This window comes from Chaetodon trifascialis, chromosome 12, assembly GCF_039877785.1.
Source record: "Chaetodon trifascialis isolate fChaTrf1 chromosome 12, fChaTrf1.hap1, whole genome shotgun sequence".
NCBI classification, from domain to species: Eukaryota; Metazoa; Chordata; class Actinopteri; order Chaetodontiformes; family Chaetodontidae; genus Chaetodon; species Chaetodon trifascialis.
Window position 1 is genome coordinate 15,168,971 of NC_092067.1, and position 15,437 is coordinate 15,184,407.

The 15,437-nt window shown below is 41.0% G+C and overlaps 1 protein-coding gene across 1 annotated transcript; it reads right to left on the minus strand.

The window, feature by feature from the left end:
• Positions 1-34: 34 nt before the first annotated feature.
• ttc21b (tetratricopeptide repeat domain 21B) lies at positions 35-11,792 on the minus strand. Its single transcript, XM_070975972.1, has 29 exons — positions 11,616-11,792; positions 11,064-11,193; positions 10,846-10,956; positions 10,587-10,753; positions 10,305-10,427; positions 9,803-9,960; positions 8,810-8,894; positions 8,553-8,651; positions 8,230-8,422; positions 8,025-8,122; positions 7,504-7,704; positions 7,151-7,280; positions 6,914-7,071; positions 6,493-6,717; positions 5,802-6,040; positions 5,250-5,322; positions 4,096-4,206; positions 3,872-4,010; positions 3,133-3,239; positions 2,820-3,008; positions 2,493-2,603; positions 2,321-2,402; positions 2,050-2,200; positions 1,808-1,969; positions 1,504-1,699; positions 1,169-1,393; positions 881-1,001; positions 723-790; positions 35-638 (listed from the first exon to the last, which is right to left on the minus strand). The coding sequence occupies exons 1-29, from the start codon at positions 11,637-11,639 to the stop codon at positions 561-563; spliced, it is 3,954 nt and encodes a 1,317-aa protein (XP_070832073.1). The 5' UTR covers positions 11,640-11,792; the 3' UTR covers positions 35-560.
• Positions 11,793-15,437: the final 3,645 nt, after the last annotated feature.

Sequence of the window (15,437 nt, forward strand, 5' to 3'; positions counted from 1 at the left end):
GGAGAGAAAAGAAATCAGGCATAAAAAAAAGAAAGCCATCATCATGTATCCACATTTTATTATTTAAATATAAGCTTTACAGTAACAAACATTTAGCTACATCCTAGTAATCACAAGATAAAACATTTCATTGATCTTCATAGAAATGAACTGTGGGGAAGCATTTCAAAGACAATATAAATATGCCATGCTTCAAATTAAAGATGTAATACACATTTCACATGTTCCTTACACAGTGCTGTTCTAAAGGACCCCATTGTTTGTTTGTTTTTGTGAGTAAAGAGAGAAGAATAATGCTTCCAGCTGAGTGTGAGCCTGAGCCCCTCTGCACTGTGTTTACCTTCAGGAATGCCAGCACCCAACTATTCATATACTCAAAAAAAAAGAAAAAAAAAGACATAGCAATGTGTGTATTTGGTTTTCCAGAAGAAATAATACAAATAACTGCACCTCTTTTAAGTTGACAGTAAAAACCAAACCATAAGAGTGGATTCAATCAAAGTAACAAACACTGGCTTCCTATCTGTCTCTCTCTCTCTCACGCACACACAGTTCCAGCACTAAGACCTCAGCGCAGCACGAGCTTTGTCCAGGATGTCCTTTCTGATTCTTGGGTAATTTGGATGAGCAGCCAGAACCTGCGGACAGAAGCAAAGATGATTCACAGGATAAAAAAAAACAGATCTGATCTTCTAAACTGTAAACACCCACAGGTGGCTCACCTTATGACACACATCTATGGCATCAACATGCCTTTTTGCTTTTAAGTAGTTGAAAGCAAGCTTGTATCCTAAAATAAAAAAAGACATTACATGTTAGAAATATAATTCTCTTAATCCCATTATAAAAAGAACTGGACATTTGATTTTGGATGACATACCAATCGTAGGATTAGTCCGATTTCCATATTTCCAAGCCAGTTCATAGTTGAGTGCTGCATCGTGGAACGCCTGCTCTTTTTCCATTATGTAGCCCAGATATTCATAGGCTTTACAGCATGACTGCGGAAAAAAGGGCAATTATTATCACAAAGACATTTACATAAAAGACGGCCAATGCATTATAAAGCAACACAAATGTCCAAGTGAACTGGACAAGGGGCCTGTGTGAACTGGACTGCCTTGCAAACCACATAACATTCAAGCAGCGACAATATTTTCAGGCTGACCTTGTTGTGATTGAGGCATCTCTTTAAGAGGTCCCCGGCCATGTCATACTTCCCCGAATGGATGTAGATGTCTGCCAAGAGCAACCAGCTCTTCTCGAACTCATCGGCGTCAACGATGCTCCAGTTCATCTTAGCTATGCGTTTGAGCTGGTTCCTGGCTCGGGGGGTTTGTTTTAGCATCATATAAGCCGTTGCCATGGCCAACAGGGCCGGCACGTGGTCCTTCTGAATCCAAACAGAGAATCCTGGTTGGACCGGATGAATGTGACAACACTACCACTATCATCTCCCATTATGAAGGTGTAACTCATGCACACAGTCTGAACTTTACTTACCTCATTGTTTGCAATCTCTGTGAAAACACCCAGTGCTTTCTCTATACTGGTCTTCTGCTTTGTTGCCAGATAGCAGTAGTTCTCCAGGATACGGAGCTGAGTGTGTCCGCCTGAGGTCTGAGGCTTTAACTCTTTCAGCAGGGTCTCGGCTGTTCTCAGAGCCAGCTGCTGTGACTCCTGCTTCTCTGTGGAGTTCCTGATCAAAGACAAGGGTGAGCATTAGAGGTAAGTCTGTTGGTTTTCCAGTGAAAGAATATATACTGTATATAGTCTAAGAGTCTCAGTATGCTCCTTTGTAACTCACCCAATTTCACCATCTAAACTCTCGAACACTTCTCCCCCGATGGTGTCATTGTCAGGGTTCAGGTAGATTTCAATCATGTTATAAACTGCATTTTGACCCCAGTCATTGTCCTTCCGCGCTTTGTTGAAGTGTCCCAGAGCATCGATTGATTCTCCCGTGAACCTGAGCAACAAGCACAAGTTCAGTCACTGATGTTAAAATGTTTGTCACATATTCCAGAGGAAACACTGTTACAGACTTACCAAAGATAAAGTCCTTTGCAATAGTTGAACCCAGGGTCAAACTTAGTCCTGGAAGATTGTTTTTCTGCCATATCAATAAATCTGGGGACTTCTTCCAACTTCCCGGCCCTCCGCAACAAGTCAATAAGACGTGACAGTGTTGGGTAGTTGTCTGAAAGCAACAGGTGGAACTCACTGTACTTCTCATTTAGAGAAGGTCAAATCATCAATTCACATTCACCACAAATACACATTTTTTGAGTGGAATAAGACAAATGAGACTCTACGGCACCTGGTTTGCGCTCCAGGAGTTGCTGAAAGTGGAAAACTGCCTGTTCATAGTCCTGCTTCCTAAACATAATGTCAGCCATCATCTAAGGAAACATATGTCAGAAATAGCATCTATAAATCAGTTCAAAAAAGCATTATGATCAAAAGTGGCAGAAGAATAAGCCAGAACAAACCAGAGTTGCATCTTCATTGATCTGGTCATTCTTCAAAATGATACTGCACTGCTCCTGGCACGCATCAACCTCATCTAGAGTAAGGTACAACCGTGCCAACTCCAGCATCACCTAGGAACAGGGAGAGCATTCATTTGAATTCATGTGACAACACTGCTTGTAGAATAATGCAGGGTAGATAAATCAAACTGTTCAATTAAATCAAACTATCAACAACTAAGACCTCAAAATTTCAAAAACACAGACACCAGACTCTAAAAGATGCCAGTGCTTGTTAACCACAGCTGCAGTGAGGACACAGGACGTTTTTGATTCAGCTGCACTGACCTTGCGATCAGTCTCACAATACACAAGAGCTTCTTTGTAGAATTTGACTGCTCTCTCATAGCCCCTCTGACTTGTGTAGTGTTTAGCGATCTCGGCGCAGATCTCTGCAGCAAGCTGCTTCTGCACGGGGACAGCGTCAGGCTGCTCCAACTGCACCCGCTTCAGCACCTTGGCCTGCACATCTCGGGCCTATACGCAGCAAAAACACAACCACATTGTGAATGCAACAACAACAGGCGTCATCCTTAACACTGCTGGAGGAACAAGTTTGAGAATATTGAAAGTCACCTTTGACACAAAAAGAAACACTCACTCTCTGTAGGGAAAGCAAAGCTTCCTCATTTTTGTCAACCTTATTTTGGATCTTTGCCAACAGGACCAGATAACGGCAGTCATCAGAGAGCACCAGCAGTTCATTCACTGGGTGGGTTTGAAGAGAAAAGTGAAAACAGAAATGCAACAAAACGATAAATAACTAAAAATCGATCAGTAAATATTTGATCTGAAACATAGCAGAGAGATGTTTTGATTAGCTTTGCATATTCATTCACTCATTCATTCATTCATTCATTCATTCATTCATTCATTCATTCATTCATTCATTCATTCATTCATTCATTCATATTGTATTGCTATAAACAAGTGGTTCTCAATGTTTCCTGGCATGACTCCCTTCAGATGAAAAAAGTTCCCACAATTCATATCAATCATTAACAATGAAAGGGGAAGCGACTAGTCAAAAATGATCCAGATTGAATTTAAATGAAACTACACTTATTTTCACAACATAAATCATATTCATTCAACTTAGTTTCACTCCACATTTTTCCCCTGGTTGCCCACAGCCCCCGGCAGTGGCTCTAAGCCCCTGACCTGAGGTGGCCCACCCCCAGTTTGAGAACCACAGCCATGAACAATATACTTCCATCTTTGCATCAAGGTGTTTATACTTGCATCATGTCTGCACACAAACTATTATGACTATATTCTCTACTCCTCCGGTGTTTGACGTCAGGAGATGACTGTGTGAAGTGCTGTGACGTCTTGCGTACCTGGTTCATGAGCCAGAGCTTCATGCAGGACTCTCTCACAGCGCTCATATTGCTTCATCTTCATCAGCAGCTCAGCTAGGTCATAGCGCAGGAAGTTCTGTTGCTCAGTCTTCAGGGCTGCTTCGTAGTAATTTATTGCCTGTATAACAGCAGCCTTGTGTCAACATTGTTTTTTTTTCTGTGAGTGAATCATGTTTACCTTTACACGAGTGTACAACACAAACCTTGAGGTAGTTATGAGTCTTGACCAGGGCCTTTCCAATCTTGCTGGCTAAAGCACCATCTTTGGGGTTTTTCTTCAGAGCATGCTCATAAACTTCAATGGCTTTCTCTGGCTGAGGATAAACATGGGAAGTAGTGTCACAATTTAGTGTTGGTTTGAAGTTTTTGTAAATATTATTTGGGAAATCCAGTGCATTGCATTATTTATAAATTGTTGTGAATGTGCGGTAAACACCCGAGTGCTAAAGCATGCGGCACACTAGCCTGGTACATGCTTCAAATGACGATGTGTGGTAACTCTTGATCCTGTTTCCAACTTTATATAGCCTATACACATACTGTGTCACCGTCTCATACTGTAGTTCCCTCTGACCTAGTTAGAAGTTGTTAACTATATTTGTTAAGCTTTCCCTTCCCTTAAATATTCCCTGTGAACTGACATGCAGCGGGTGATTTTAAAACATATACACAAACACAGCTGTTTAAGCTGTTGCAAGTGTTTTAACAGTTTGCTACAATTGCTTGTCTACAATTTTCCAGGTTTTTACAGGACATGTGGATAAGTGACAGTATATACTGAGGTGGATTTGCTTACTTAATGTTAAATGAGGGTGCTGATGACGGGGACACAGTGTGTGTAAACCATGTTTTCCACAATGATGTAACATCTCAGTATGATAGCTCACTCTGCAGTCTTTTCCTGGGCCATCATAAATGGCCTCCTCATTCAGAAAGATGTGCAGTAGCATCATGGAGCATTCCTTGTATGTTTTTTATATTTTACAGAAAAGCATTCCCTAAACTATTTCTTCATACTGCTCTCAACTGCAGAAGGAGACCATGTGTTCCTTTTAGACACTAATCCATCAGGTAAAACCTTACAGCTCCAACACAGCACAGTGGAAGAGAAAATATCTTCTTACCATTCCTTCTTATGAATGGTAAGAACAGGAATGTATAATGAAACTGAGAACAGCAGTTACATTACAAAGAGGCTTGTAATCTGTTCATTTATTATTTACTCATCTATTTATAATTGTTCCATCAAGGACAGCTTTTCTTTTCACCTTTGCATTAGTCAATGTCAACACAAATCAGCGGCTATGGGATAAAAAAATATCTTGTTAGACGCAGATGAATCACTTCTCCTACTTACTTCTTGAATGTTAATGTAGGCATCACCTAGCAAGAGGTATGTGTGAGGGCTGGGCAGCTTCTCCACCATCTCTCTGGACAAGAGACAGAGATATGGAATCACATATGGTGTACTTCATTTTGTAGACATATAGTATGTCTCTGCTGGTCTGAGGTTCAGTCATGCTTTACTACATTTCAGCTGTTGATACAAGTAGCATCAGAGAGCAGCACAGGACTGGAATACATCTGTGCACATGTCTTCTTTATTGCATGAATGGCTTTGGTTAAAACTTTATTTGATTTAGGTTATGTTTTGTGGTCTTCTAAATGCTACTAGGGACTCGGCTTGGTGAAATGTTATTATGGATGAAAGGTGCATTACGGCTGAATATCCTAAAGTCATGTATTTAATTAAGTTTCAGCCATTACTGTTCAGACAAACATTTACAATGCATTAGGTTTTAGATGGGGTTGCTCATATGTTCAGCTACAATGTTACGGCAAGTTGACTTTAAGATTTCGGCATGCTTTTTTTTTTTTTTGTTCGTTCGCATCCAGATTTACGGCTCACCTGTAGCAGCTTGCGTACAGACGTTTCTCTTTTCTGTGGTTCAGATATATGTCTCCCATTTTCTCCTTGGCTTGGATGTAATAGGGCTGCTCAGGGGTAATGTTCCTGAGCATACTCAGCGCCAACTCGGTGTCACCTCGCAACAGGGCCAGGTCTGCATTGGCAATGGTGACACGTAGCTCCTCGGGGCTTCCTGAGAACTCATTGATGGCGTCCTGCATCACCTTTGCTGCTTCATGCTGGGATATTAAAACCATTAGTAAGTGTATATTGCATTTTTACCTTCAAGGCCAGGCCATATGTGGTAACCTCACAGCAGCGTACAAGAGCGTATAAGAAAACATGAAGAACAATTCTAGAATTCTAAAGGTCCTGTGTGTAGGATTTAGTGTGCCAGCATCTGGTGGGGAGGTTGCAGATTGCAACAAACTGAACACGTCTCACCTCACCATCTCCTACGATGGCTGCTAAAAAAGGGAAACGCTTTCTCTGGAGCCAGTGTTTGGACTCCGTGAAAGAAGACCTCCTCCCGCTCTGAGGTAACAAAAACACAACGATTCTAAACTAATTAAAACAAAATAACAAATATTGTACTCCATTTTGACAAAAGATCACCCCAAATCTACACACTGGACCTTTTCACTAAACAGGATAGTACCATGTACTATTACAAAAACAGTCAGTATCGTACCTGTTCTCCATTGAGCCACAGGGCCTCGGCTAACTCCAAGAAGACAGAGACACAGTCAGCCGGACTCAACTCAATCTTCTTGTTCTTTGATTTGGATGAGGATCCAGCTCTGCGGACACCTGGAAGACTCATGGCCATCTGCAGTGTCTGAATGGCCTCCGTCAGCTCACCCATTTTCTTCTTAGCCTGAGCCTTGATCAGGTGGTACAGTGGATGTTCTCGGATCTGGAATGGACAAGACGTCCAATGAAGACAAAACCTCACTCCAAAATTTGTCAGCTGTAGGCATTTTACAATACAATACACACTGATATCCTGTCAGTGCCGATAATATATCCAAAGTATATTTACTTATTTGCACATTTGCTGTGGGTCAGATAAGAGCCTGTACGCATACTGTCCATGTTGATGGTGATCTTACCTCAAAGTTATGGCTGAGACAGAGTTCAAGAGACTGGGAACACAACGTGAAGTTACCCTGCAGCAGATGGATCTGCGCCATTAGCAGATGAGCATCTGGATGAGAAGGACACTGGTCCAGACAATGTTGTAGACTGCTTTGAGCAGCGTCAATGTCACCTGAATGAACACAGAAGCAATGCATTTTAAAGTAGCATTTGCAGAAAAGGAAGAAAAACATTTCAAATGTAGCACTCACCAGACTGATATCTGACTTTGGCGAGCAGGAAGACCCCTTGAGGGAGACCCGGCACAATCTTGACCACAGTATCCAACAGTGTGGCACAGTGCTGGAGCTGAGGAGCAGGAGGCTGGCCCTGGGCTGGAGGCTAAAATAAGCATAGTAAGTTTTATTGACCGCAAACTGTTTAATGATGAGTGTCATTTGAAGATCATTAAGTATGCATACAGTATCCCTATCACACTGTTCCCAAATGTATGAAACAAACAAATATATATTATTAGCAAGATAAAGACACAACTGACAACTGAATTAAAATTTTAAGGACCATTGGACACACTGCTCTCTCTTGACAAGCTTCCCAGTCTCACCTTAGTGGGGCACAGCGCAAGATACGCTTTCACAATCTCCAACAGGAAGTCAGGGTTCAGCTTCTCAAAGTACTCCACTCCCAGAGGCAGACCCTGCAGGTTGGAGAAGTGTGTGTCCACTGCATCATTCAACAGATTGGTAACCTCTTCCTGGGACCTGCGCTTTTTCACTGCCAGAATGGCACGTAGGTAAAGCAGCTCCTAATTGGGTGGAGGGAAAAAAAAAAAAGAAATTAATCAATAGTAGCAGGAAGCAAAAATAACAGAAGTGCAAGAGGAAAAGAAGCAAGGAGGAAAACAAGGGCATTCTGTACAAGATGGATCAAAGAGACCACCATTAAAGAAATAAGACTGCCAGGAAGAATGACTGAAGGGAAGATACTGAAGACAGGAGCAGCTGCTGCCTGTCCTGCCAGGTACAGATTTTAAAGCATATTAAAGATTCAAAACTGCAATAAGCCTTTAATTTACTTAAAGACAATTCACTTTGCCATCTGTCAGCATTTATGAAGAGACAATACCCCTGATTTTCCAATAGACTGTTGAATCTCTGTGAGAAATTCCAACTGTTGTTCTGCATCTTCAAGGTGGCCCTCTATCAGCTGGCAACGAATTATACCTGCAAAACAAAAATTTGGAAAAATGTTAGATCTTCAGAAATGAAAAAAAGAATGTATTGACCCTGTATGTCTTGTAGACAACAGTTTAAGAACTGTAACACGATACCAGTCAGAGCAGAAACACTTGTCTCATCCAAAGTCATGGCGGTCTTGTACCACTTCATAGCCTCCTTGATTCTGCCCTGAAGAACCATCTGGTAGCCCAACTCTGTGGCTAAATCTGAGTCCCCCGATGCCACAGAGAAAGCTCTTTCCACCATTCTAAATGTCTGCTCAATCAATTTCTCATTTCGTCCACACTATAACAAAACACAAACAGGAAACACTGTGCATGCTGACATTCAACGCAAGCCAAACAACTGTTCAGAATTAAGAGGACCAAAAAGTGTAGAATTAAGAATTTACAAAGAATACTGAGAATTGTCTTACAACACGCGTGAAGGCTAGAGACATCCTGTAGAAAAGCTCTGGGTTGTGTGGTTCCAGGATCTCCAGGCTGCTGATGAGGTTTGAAAGCTGCTTTACTGACTGCCAAGGGAGATATAAAGAGTTTCTGTAAACTGATCAGCACTTTGCCACAGCTTCATCATAAATGCCAGTATTTATAATTTCATTTGGATTCCTGCTGATTTGCATGCCTGTTATGCAGGAGATCAAAGTATGAACATACAAAATGTGAACTTTACCTCAGTAATATCTCCATCTCTACATAAAGAATGTAGAGCTAGCATCCGTAGTGCCTCCAGGTTATTTTTATCCTTTTGTAAAAGCCTGAAATATGACACAAGGCGCTGTGAGTGAAGTCCATCTACTACACTTAATAAGCTTGGATTTCTTTGATTGAATAGGAACGGACTATCTGATACTGGTGGTACTGCATTGAGCTCACAGAAAGATAACACCCCTTATGACTAATGACTATATTCAGTATGTTAAGGAAAAGCCCCACAGATTCTTTTCTGTTGGAAGTTTAAACAAAAAAATGCTGTTGAAACTGTCAAGACGTGGGTACACATAGCAAAATCTAAATATTTAATTCCACAGATTTAGCATGCCTTAATTGGTAGACAAAGTTGATTATCTTTTAAAAATGCAAAAAAACAACAACAACCCCAAAACCAAAAAAGAACAATAAAATTCCAATATGGGCATAAATGGGTTAAAACTAAAATTGTGAGGGCTGCCAAAAGATGTAATGTATACTATATGCTGCTTGCACCCATCCTACTACATAGCATCACAGCGGCTCTGAACTTGGTGCAACTTGAGCAATCACTCTTTCTCCTGCTCAGAAAAGCTGAGGCAGCAAATCCCTGGAATTGTGTTAGACTTCTGCACTTTGGCTCAAAGGCCTTTTTATGCTGTCTGACACTGGCCACAGTCCAGAGGGGAGAGCACAAACAATGGCTTAATCAGTATGCGCTGGTCCGAGGCATCACGCTTGTGTTTCATTTGCACTTGAATGCTGAGTTATAAGTAAAGGCAGAATACACTTTTTCTGCCATCCCTGGTGGTGATTACAAATGTTTTTTTGCACTTCATGAACTCACCAGAGACACAATAGCCTTCCTTAAGATTCCTTATAGAGTCTGGGGAAGAGAGCTCAGACGAGCTTGCACTCAGAGAGCTGTGACCTGTGCATGATTTGGGAGAGACTTTATAACCGCCTCATCAGTTACCTGTGAGCTGCATCTATGGTTTGCTCCCAGTCTTGAAGGCTGAGCAACAGTTTCATCTTTTTGACGAGGGCAGGCAAAAACCCGGGAAAGCTAACAATGACCTGGTTAACCATCTCCAATGCTCCGGAGTAGTTCTGACGATATTCGTAGTATTGTGCCTAGGACAGGCCAAACGTCAATCAATATCAGTACAAGCTGGTATAAAACATGACTATTACTTTACTTTTTAATATGAATGAAACATTTAAAGGCAATTAACCTATCAGGAACAACAATGGAAGCAATGATTTCAAAGTTACAAAGGAATAATTCAAATAATGTACTGTCCCAAGGAACTCCAACATACAGTGAATCACATGGTACATGGAAAAGCTGACCTAAACACTAAAATATACTGAGCACAGTGAGAGCAACACAAACAATTAATAAAATTCCAAACACAATAAGTAAGTCAAATTATAGGAAATATGAGAAATGACAGCATTTGCAATTCCCATCTCACCTTTCCCATCAGGGCAAAAACATCTGCATTTTCTTTCAGTCCCTCATCAAAGTATTTTCCAGCCTTTCTGGCATAGGCGTCTTTACCAGATGTCACATCTATCCAAGCTTTGAGGATTTTCCCCTGAGCAACAAATATCAGTCCACATTTTACAAAAGTGCAAATACATGAGAAGCCAGAGTGTCCTGCTTATCATTACATGCACGTAAAGACTTTGCATGAAAATGGCTCAAAGCAGTACTGACGCATTTCTCAAACATATGACAAAAATACAAATCTCACCTCTCTAGAGCCATTGGAGAGTTTGATCATCCTCTCTGTGTACTCCCTTGCCTTATCATTTCGTCCTAATAACCAGAGAAACATCCCAGCATAGTACAGACTCTTTGGAGATGCACTTTTACGATCCTCTTTGACCTTAGCATCAAGCTCTTGGATGACTTCTCTATCTGTGAATACAAAGAAACAGAATATTAACAGCAAGTGTGCCTGGTCTTTCAAAAGCAACTGTGACTACAATAAAAGGATTATGATGGCTTACCTGGGTTTGTCTTTTTTTTCTCAGCATAGACAAGGGCCATTAATGTGCACAGTGCCACATCTGGACTATCTCTTATTGTGTCAAACTCGACTGAGGCTTCCTGAATTTGTCCTGTAGTAAAATAATGACATAAATACATGTGTGACAGATGGCAAAGAGACACTGATCTACCTAGAAAGTGCCCATGCTAGTATTTTATTTGGTTCTTTCAAGCTTACCTTGCATAAGGGTACCATATGCATGGAAAAAACTGTAGATAGGAACATTACTGAATTTCCTCTGAGCCGCTTCTGCTGCATTTACAGCGTGATTGAAATACTTTTCATAGCAGTAGCACCTGATCAACGCCTGCGGAGAAACAGACAGAGGCACTGCGTTTGAACGAGATTAAAGACAGTGATGTTAGCTAGTAACGTGAGCAAATAACAGGTTGTTAAATACGCAAGCTGCAACCAAAGTTCTTTTCATAACAGAACAAAATAGCATGCAAACCAAAGTTAAACGGGAGAGCCAGTGTTTGGCTTCATTTACGATATGTTAGCTAACTTCGTTAACATTAAACAACGTCATTGACGTTAGCCGACGTCATTTTCGCAAAAGCTAACATGAAACGTTTTCAAAGGGCTCTCCTTAGTTGGTTCTCTGCATCATTTTATCACAATCCCGACAGGCTAAATTACACTAACTTGAACTAATTCAGACTGGGCGAGTCTCCGCGACGCTTTTACCTGGAGCCTCTGGTGCTGTATCATTAAAACATGCTCACTTACCAACGCTGTCTCTTCATCCTCCATCTTGACTCTGAAGCTTTGTGCTTAAACAACAGGAGATGTGAATATAACAGGCAGTTTACCCCGTTTTCATTCTACTGTAGCATAAGAACGATGTTATTGTAGTTTCCGTTGTGTTTTCGCCATCTTGCACCAACTCCTGTAGCGTTGCTCGGTAACTAAGTAACGTCTATCAAAACTTATATTCCTCCCTTTACTTTTTCTTTCAGGCTCCTCTTCCAGTACGCCTGTCGCACGGTCCAGCTCCTTTGGTGAGGTTAGCAGATCAAAATCCCAATGAAAATGTATGCTATCTCTCCTTCCTGTATCAAACATTTTATTGGTACATTTTCTTGGGCGATATTGGTAAGCATCGTTGAGCTTCTCAGCCAAGGCAAGCCTGACAGTCAAAATTGAGGACAGTAATTCCAAAGAGTGTACGCCATCTTTACGTGAGTCGAGCAAGTTTCGCCTTTATATCTCCAGGTGTCGCTGTCACACTTTTATGAAACGTTATAGCCCACTGCTACTGCTATGATTACTACCGCCACTACAATTACTACTGTTGGTACACATAATAGTGCTTGCTCAATAATAAAATCGTATCCTGCAGGTTAACAGGGTATAGGGGAAGGATGCGCGCATGTGTTTTACACATTATAACATGATAAGATGTCATGTGTTGAGTACTAGCACACATTGCATGTCAAAGGTATCTACTTTGATTTTATGGAAATGATCTGAGGATTCCACTCGCAGTGGTTGGATTAATGTGGTCAGTAGGCTTGTTGCTGGGCTGACATTCTGTTTGCCAGACCTACACAGTTTCATCCTCAGTTTAGGAAAGACACTTAAGTATAGGTGACATCTCATTTTTGTTGTCAGCTCATCCAAACAATGACACAAGAAAGTTTGCGCAAATTTGCACCTATTAACACATCTCTACATAGTCTACCATGCGCAGTGGTAACATGTTTCCATCCAGCCAGTGATCATTTGCGGCCCAGTGTTATGCAACACCACGCATTGACTGATTAGTATGAACTCCAATGTCTGCAGTGTTGAGTCCGTAGCAGGAGCAGCCAGTGTGCAGCATAGGGTGCAACTGTTCCGAGAGATCTTTCCATGCCTTGTCAAATACTATTTAGCGCTAACTCTGGCACATAATCATTACTCTCTGCAGTACACATCAGTGGAAGAGTAAATCAGGTTGGTATTGAGCTCTGAGCATGTGCAGCAATGGTAAATGCCTATGTGCTGTATCACACAATTGAGCTCACAGCTTTGAACCCAAGAAATGATTTGACCGGAAATACACATGACAAATAATGTTATCTATTTAATATGAACTATTTTGTATCTATCAATTCATTCATCTAAACAAAATAAATGAGATTTTCAATAATGCTTGTACAGAGTAGTTACATGGTAGATAATGAAGGTGTTGTACTTTGCAAAGAGCAATAAATACTGCATGTGTTGTTGCACTTACACAGAATGCATTTGAAAACCTATTAGAGGAGAGACTGTGGAATATGTACCCCGTGGGATATGCTGCTGTAGCATTCTAATGGCTATATCCATTGTGGTTTGTACAGACCATTATTGATCAAAGAGCCATGTCCAATAATACAAGCAGCTCACTTGCTAATGAACTCTTTTATTTCTTTTTCCATATGTAACGCAATAAAAAAAAATGCTATAAATTTGATAGCTCGCATGCTAATTTACACTTGTAAACATACAGCAGACTGATGGCCAGCGAGGTCTGTTTTCTTACGTTTGCAGGAACTATATTCTTGTAATATGTGATGAACACAAAGAAGAACTTGAACAATCATCTGCTGTATTCTGACTTGTCTGTAAACTGCAGTGTTCGTGTGTGCTGAGTTACTGAGGGAGTGGTTCACTTGAACAAGAGTGTGTGTGTGTGTGTGTGTGTGTGTGTGTGTGTGTGCGTGTGTGCAATTTAGTGGTTGAGATAAAAGTGAGTGTGTGTGTGTGTGTGTCTGTCTGTCTATTAGCACACTGGCAAGGTAGGCGGGTACTCACCGCTACCTAATCTAATGGGATTTTCTTCCCATCTATCTACAGCAAATAAAATTACAGAGCTGTTATGGGTCGCATTCTCAGATTTCTCTCTGAATTGTTTTCCACCCTGCCCCACTATGCATGCCAGTGGCGAGATCCCAAGCCGAATTGACATCCTTTCACATATAACATGTCCACATATTATTGCCCAGCTTGCGAGACTCCCGGGGTGGGGAAGGGAGACCAACTTCCGACCTCCACCCCTAATGCAGTCTGACCAAGGAGCTTGATGTCATGTTGCTGGGCAACCGGCAAGGAGAATCTGCAGAATCACTCTTGAATTACTGGTCATTAAAAAAGGCAATCTGTAACCCCACCTGTTGCCATCAGTGGTGCTGTGTGCTGGTTTCAGTCATGAGCCACACTCAGAGTATATCAGCTCTCTTACATCATTTACTGGAGGACATTATGGCACATCCTTTTGACAGAATAAGGATCTTTTGTTCACCATCTCATCATTTGACCTGCTTGTTTCTGTTATAATGCTGAGTTCTGAGAGCACGCTGGCTAACATTTGATCAGAGACTACTCAATTGTTCTGCTGACTGGCTTGTCAGGAAAACAAGATGTGAGCCATAAAGTACTTTGAGTGGGTGTGGTGCAAAACTGATTATCACATCTGCGTTGTGAGACAGAATGGCAGGAATAATCAGCACTTTGCCATCAGCCTCTTGTTTACTGCCCTCAAGGCTTCAGCTTCCACAGTAGGTAAAAGAGATGTTGAACTGTAATGAATATTTGGACTGTTATTAATAATTAATAAAATGTTCCACCCACTTAAGATGCTAATAGTTTCCGGCAGGAGCCACAAAGCACACTCAGAAAACCAGATTCCAACTTCTTGTTCAGACGGTTGCTAAAACACACTGATATGAAAATATCTTAAATCTGGACACATTATCAGTTCTGAAGCTCTATTCTTGGCCAGGAGTGACTACTATAATTTGAAGAAATGTGCACACAGAGTATTGTCATGTCACTCAAGATAATTTGAAGCCCTACATTCATAAGTGCTTTCAACACGTCAAGAGATTCAAGAGATCAATATAAGTTGAACCATTTACTGTTTGAGTGCTCATTACATTTTGCATGTGAAATGGACAGTGATAACTTTGACATTTTATAGGTTCTGAAATGACACTAATGCTGATTGCAGTTTGGTAGCTATCAGCATTGTAACAGTCATAAAGCTTCTAATTGTTAAAGTTGATGCTTAATGCCTGTAAATGCGGTTAGCACTTTAGCCCATTTTTCAAAATTAAATCCTCTCACTCAGCTGAAAGCTATCACGACAGTCTAATGATTAGTCAGCAGTTTCATTCAACTGTAGTCATGAGTCCTTGCCTGCATGATATCTGACTTAGGACACAGTGTCACTTCTAACACATTTTCATTTATGCATATGATGGAGGATACAAGCACACAAGGATGGGCCATTTCTGACAGCTACATTTAATGAGTGTAGATTAATGTGCTTCAGCTGTTCATTAAAACATGTTAATCACTGCATATTCAAAACTGTCAGACTAAGCTCAGCAAAGGTAGACAGGCTTAAAATAAGAAGCATGTGGAAAAGAATGTCAATTCATCATGGTATTAATGACATTTTGTCTTGGATGCATAAGTTTTACTGATCATGTTCCTTTTTACTGATACCCTCTATTTTTTGCTATCCACTTTGCTGCTGTAATTCCAGAAATTTCCCCACTGTGGGACTAGTAAAGGAATATC

Excerpts from the sequence above, each read along its gene's own strand:
- ttc21b (XM_070975972.1), bottom strand. The coding sequence starts at position 11,639 with ATGGAGGATGAAGAGACAGCGTTG. Across the intron at positions 8,652-8,809 it reads GAGATGGAGATATTACTGAG|TCAGTAAAGCAGCTTTCAAA; the intron begins GTAAAGTTCACA and ends CTCCCTTGGCAG. Across the intron at positions 8,123-8,229 it reads AAGTGTTTCTGCTCTGACTG|GTATAATTCGTTGCCAGCTG; the intron begins GTATCGTGTTAC and ends TTTGTTTTGCAG.